This window comes from Triticum aestivum, chromosome 7A (assembly GCF_018294505.1).
Source record: "Triticum aestivum cultivar Chinese Spring chromosome 7A, IWGSC CS RefSeq v2.1, whole genome shotgun sequence".
NCBI lineage: Eukaryota > Viridiplantae > Streptophyta > Magnoliopsida > Poales > Poaceae > Triticum > Triticum aestivum.
The window spans coordinates 673514261-673519908 of NC_057812.1; the positions used below are offsets into that span (position 1 = coordinate 673514261).

Genomic DNA, 5648 nt, shown 5'->3' on the forward strand with positions numbered 1-5648 from the left:
TTTTATTAACTTAAAATGAAGCATCAAGAAGATACATAACACAATGAACATGCACTCCACCTCTGCATAATTAGGATGCACACAGCCAGTACTAACTCACACACGAAAACACGCCAACTAGTAAAGTCAGTCATATAAGACCAAAGCTATTTGTAGACGAGGAAAAAAAAGAAAAGCCCTAAAGTGATCGAAAAAGTGATCAGCAAACTACAGTAATGACCATATCCACACCAACCATCTCATGATACCACATGAACGATGAGATTTTTCAACAGCAACGTCGATCCAATGACGATGGCATTCGAGTATGAGCATTATCATTTGGGTTTATTTATTCAAGAGCACGATTACGGGCCGGACCAGTAACGACGGCCAGAGAGAGAACTATCGGTCTCGCATGACGCGAGATATAGCGCTCGCGCCTTGAGCGCTGGGGAAGCGAGCGAGCCTGCCCGGCACAGCGCCAAAAGAGAAGAGAAAGGCAGAAAGCTCAACACCTTCGCGTGCCTTTCCTCGATCGTCTACAATTAGTCAATCACAGCGCCGCTACCTTTCCTCAACTCCACTCCAACCCGCGACTGAAATCACCGCCAGCCCGACCGATCTCCGGCCCGGTAAATCTCCCGTCATCCGAGCCCATCGACGCCATGGTAATTCCTCTGCGGATTATTCTGATGTTCACGGCGTCGGATTTGGTGCAGGGGCCAGGGAGGGAGGAAATGCCGACCAAGAGGAGCGTGGGCACCCTGGGCGACAAGGACCTCAGCGGGAAGAAGGTGCTCCTCCGCGCCGACCTCAACGTGCCGCTGGACGACGGCCAGAGGATCGCCGACGACAACCGCATCCGCGCCTCCGTGCCCACCATCAAGTTCCTCATGGGGAAGGACGCCAGGGTCGTCCTGGCCAGCCATCTGGTGAGCAAAGCAGAGCACACCCTCCTCGATCCGTGCCTGCGGCCTTTTACTGACGAGTTTGTGCGGCCTGAGCTGAGGGTGTCAGATCGGGGGATTCAGTGTCAGACTCAAGTCTTCTGTTAGTCCACTAATCTCTTGGGAGTGGGTGGGTGGGGTGGGATAACGAAGAAAAGAAGAAAATTCTTTCAGCTAAGAACTCTATGTGCCGTAGCCTGTTAGTCTCGTCCTTATAGTAAACCTTATCATAACAAAAATAGTGAGAATTAACTTAGAATTTCATTTTCTTGAATTGTTCGGTACCTTACACACAAAACAGAGTCCTCTGTCCAGTTCATGTGAATTGCTTTTGTATATGTCGATTAGTCATTTATAGTAATATGTCAAACAATTTGTTCAAGTGCCTCCTTTTTTATCCAGGTGGTATATGTGTTTGAGTGTGAGCTAATTAACTCTTCATAGACTTTCCAATATGCGATTAGGCTTCCACATTTTAGTGTTAAACCCTGCTTATTTACTTACTATTTTTTTTCTAATCTTATCGATGATGTGTTACTAACTAATTGATGAATGGAAATATGAGATGGCGCGGAGCTGTATGATGAGAAATGCTCAGAGCTCATCTTCATGCCACTTAACTGGTTTTTTCACATATTGTGAATTTGAGCACTAAAAACCAACCCGGAACAACATCTTTTTTCAGAACATAAAAGTATAGCAAAAACTAACATTTCTAATACTAACGTTGTTGTCTTTACAGGGCCGTCCAAAAGGGGTCACCCCGAAGTACAGCTTGAAGCCTCTTGTTCCCCGCCTGTCTGAGCTTCTTGGAGTCGATGTACGTTATAAGAACGTAACTCATGTTTTCTTTACATATTATAAAACCTTGGCTGATCTTATATTTTCTTGATTTGTTCATCATGTGCTTTAAAAAGGTTGTGATGGCCAATGACTGCATCGGTGAGGAAGTTGAGAAATTAGCTGCTGCTTTACCAGATGGAGGTGTCCTACTTCTAGAGAATGTGAGATTCTACAAGGAGGAAGAGAAGAATGACCCTGAGTTCGCCAAGAAACTAGCATCCGTTGCTGATCTGTATGTAAATGATGCCTTTGGCACTGCACATAGAGCACATGCTTCAACAGAGGGAGTTACCAAGTATTTGAGGCCTGCTGTCGCTGGCTTTCTTATGCAGAAGGTGTTGCCCAAGTTGCATTGGTCCATGAATTACTGAAAATGCTCCACTGCTACTATTTACAGTATTACAACAATTGATGCCATTCTTGAACTAAGTGTCCTAGATAATGATTATGTTCATTGTAGGAACTTGACTATCTTATTGGAGCAGTTGCCAACCCGAAAAAGCCATTTGCTGCAATTGTTGGTGGATCCAAAGTGTCAACCAAGATTGGGGTGATCGAGTCTCTTTTGGCGAAGGTTGACATCCTCATCCTTGGTGGCGGTATGATTTACACATTTTACAAGGCACAGGGGCATGCTGTTGGAAAATCTCTTGTGGAGGAAGACAAGCTTGAACTGGCAAACTTGCTTATTGAGAAGGCCAAGTCGAAGGGAGTCTCTCTTTTGCTTCCCACTGATATTGTGGTGGCTGATAATTTTGCTGCAGATGCTGAGAGCAAGGTATGATCATTCAATAGTAGTGGCTGTGTATTAGATTTTCTATTCATTGCAAGTATTATTATACCGAAAAAAAAGCTTTTGCCCCGCTTTATATATAAAGCAAGCAGCCTCACAACCATTCATACAAGTCGGGTACAAGAAAATAGAAGAAACTACATCTGCTGGAGGCACCAACTGATGCAATACAAGTCATCCTAATTCACTTTCACAAGAACTTACTGTGGAATTTATGTTGGCAGAGATGTAGATCATAACTGGCAGAGCAAGACATGCATGGTTCTGTAATTCTGTCGTACATGTCTGGCATTATCTATATTTTTTTTAGAAAAGAAGGATGGCCCCCGGCCTCTGCATCTGGGAGATGCATGTGGCCACTTTATTGATTATTCTCGAGGACCTTACAAAGTATTACAACAATATGCCTGAATCCGCCATCTTGGCATCAAATGCCACTACTCCTATCCATATGATGAAGCGGCGCTAGCTGGGCCAAATACCCAGTCCACTCACCTAAGCCTATCATCAAAAGCCAGAAACCCCAACCGAGCCACATACCGGGTCTGGGGCATGAACTGGTCAGACGCACTCACATGTGTCGTCGCAGCCATCTTCCACTGGTCCGTCTTCAGAGCAGATATTGAGGTTTCTACCTTGTCAGGCCACTCTGCCATCGACGCCACCATGACGCCAGACAGCAACCCCCTCCTGCGCGAGTCCAGCACCGTGCATCGGGCGCCGAGTCTCCACTGCACCACGCCGCCGAGATCCGCCGTCATCAATGTGCAGGATGAAGCACCGCTCCATCAAAAAAGCCGCCCACTGGTCCTTCGAACCCGTGTACGCCTCCAAGAATGACGCCCCCAAGGAGGAAACGACACCAACGCGCCGCCGTCATCTGATCTACTGATCTAGGGTTTCCCCCGGAGGTAGCGCATAGAGATCTGGAGCTTCTCCACGGCGATGCCTTCAAGAAGGTAAGGGCACAAAAGAGTGCCGCCAACACCGGTCTTGGCATCAAGCCGAGAACTAGGTTTTCACCCGGATCCGCTCAAGGAACCTCCATCAAGCATCGTGTGCACGGGTCGCCGCCGATCTGAGCCACCGCACATTGAGCAGGTCGCACCGGTCAGATCAGATCTGTCCAGAGGGCAAACCACACATGGCGCCGACCCAACCACCAGACCCTCCATGCCGCCACCGCCAGACCGAGGTAGGATGATCCAAACGCAGCCAAGGCCGCTGCCCGAAGCAAGGCCAGCCGCCGCACCCGCCCCCATCCGCCCTAGACCGAGGCGGCCGCCGCGCCACCAAGGTCAGATCAGGCCGTGCCTCCACACACCGCGGGGCTCCGCACCGCCCCCATGGCGCAGGAGAGAGGGAAGGCCCCCGCCACCGCCATCAGCCCCCGGGCTATAGGCCGGCGGCGTCCTCCAGCGGCGGTGGAGGGAGGGGAAGAAGGACGGGGAGCCCCGGCGGCTAGGGTTGCGTCCCGCCCGAGTCGCCCGAGCGGGGGCGACGCGGGGGGTGTTGCGTTTTCATCTCTCAAAATCTATATAATGTATGTCATGCTGCATTGTACATGGATACAAACTCAACACAATTGTTCATGGTTTGGAATGGAGATATTTGCTAGCTATCATGTACTCATCCTGACACCATTTACAGATTGTTCCTGCCTCTGCTATTCCTGATGGTTGGATGGGTCTTGACGTCGGCCCGGATTCTATCAAGAAATTCAGTGAAACTTTGGACACTACCAAGACTGTCATCTGGAATGGGCCGATGGGAGTTTTTGAATTTGAGAAGTTCGCAGCTGGCACTGATGTGAGTACTCATATCCAGCACATGTACTTTATACAGTGCACATACGTGTTTGTGTTCTGCACTTCTCCTGCTAAAACATGCATTCTTTCTTCAGGCGATCGCGAAGAAGTTGGCTGATATCACAGCAAAAGGCGTGACAACCATCATCGGCGGTGGCGACTCTGTTGCTGCCGTCGAGAAGGCAGGGTTGGTGAGTAAGATGAGCCACATTTCAACCGGGGGTGGCGCAAGCCTGGAGCTGTTGGAAGGCAAGACCCTCCCAGGCGTCCTTGCTCTCGACGACGCGTAGGCTGGTGGCAAGACGTGTTTACCCGGCGTTGCGCCACTCTGTTGTTCATGCCCTTGGTGTGCAGATGCGAGTGTATCCTGAAATAGAAGTAGTGGTTTCTTTGAAGGTTTTGTGAGACGAGCAGATGTAAATAAGCTTGACTTCCGTCGCAATGGGAGCAGAGTATCTGGCACAAGCAAACCATTATTGGTCGATGTAACACTATAAACTTCTGTAAATTGCATGGCTTGAGCTGTGTCTGTTTTGAGTTCCTTTTGTGCGAGTAAAGGGGTGCGGTTTTCGAGTAGGGCGTTCTGAAGGCCGAGCTCCATGGACGCCAATTTTCTTTTCTTTTTTTGAAAAAAAATCAAAACTGAAACTTTCCAGTTTCAAAAAGTTATGAAAATGAATATATAGGTATACAGGGATGTAATGTATATGCATGTAAAATTTCATGACGAAATAACTTAAATTGCAAGCTGCAAAAAAATGTGAACTTTGAGAATGAAAGGTGCAAGTGCTGAAAAGCCACAGGTTTGTTTTTCTTTGTGTAGCTCTCATTTTCAACGTATTTCATCATGAAAATTTACATACATGTACAATATGTTTCTGGATGTATGTTTAATTTTATTTTCAAATCTTTTTAAAACACAAAAATATGAATTTCCAGTTTTTCAAATTCCGCGTCCAGGGAGCTCGGCCTCCATGCAGCATTTTGGGCGGTTTTCACCCATTCGGAATCTCTAGTGCTATTTTTGTGCGGCCTATCAAAACGAAATGCATCATCTGGAACGTCTTGCTAAAGTATATGTCAGACTAGCTAACCTTTTCCATCATTCAAGCTTTTGGTTCTACATGAAAAAGAAATCAAAAAGGATTTCTATTCAACTGACGGTGTCCTGGACCAGGGGGTACTCACCACGTCGTCTCCCGGTCAGTTAGATTGGGCCGAGGACCCCCATGGCCGTATACTCATGGGCCAGTTCGGACAGGTGCCGCATACAAG

The 5648-nt window shown here is 47.8% G+C and overlaps 1 protein-coding gene across 1 annotated transcript; it reads left to right on the forward strand.

The window, feature by feature from the left end:
• The first annotated feature begins 434 nt into the window (after positions 1-434).
• LOC123154557 (phosphoglycerate kinase, cytosolic-like) lies at positions 435-4914 on the forward strand. Its single transcript, XM_044573257.1, has 7 exons — positions 435-614; positions 702-914; positions 1672-1749; positions 1847-2107; positions 2233-2550; positions 4216-4374; positions 4469-4914. The coding sequence occupies exons 2-7, from the start codon at positions 720-722 to the stop codon at positions 4661-4663; spliced, it is 1206 nt and encodes a 401-aa protein (XP_044429192.1). The 5' UTR covers positions 435-614; positions 702-719; the 3' UTR covers positions 4664-4914.
• Positions 4915-5648: the final 734 nt, after the last annotated feature.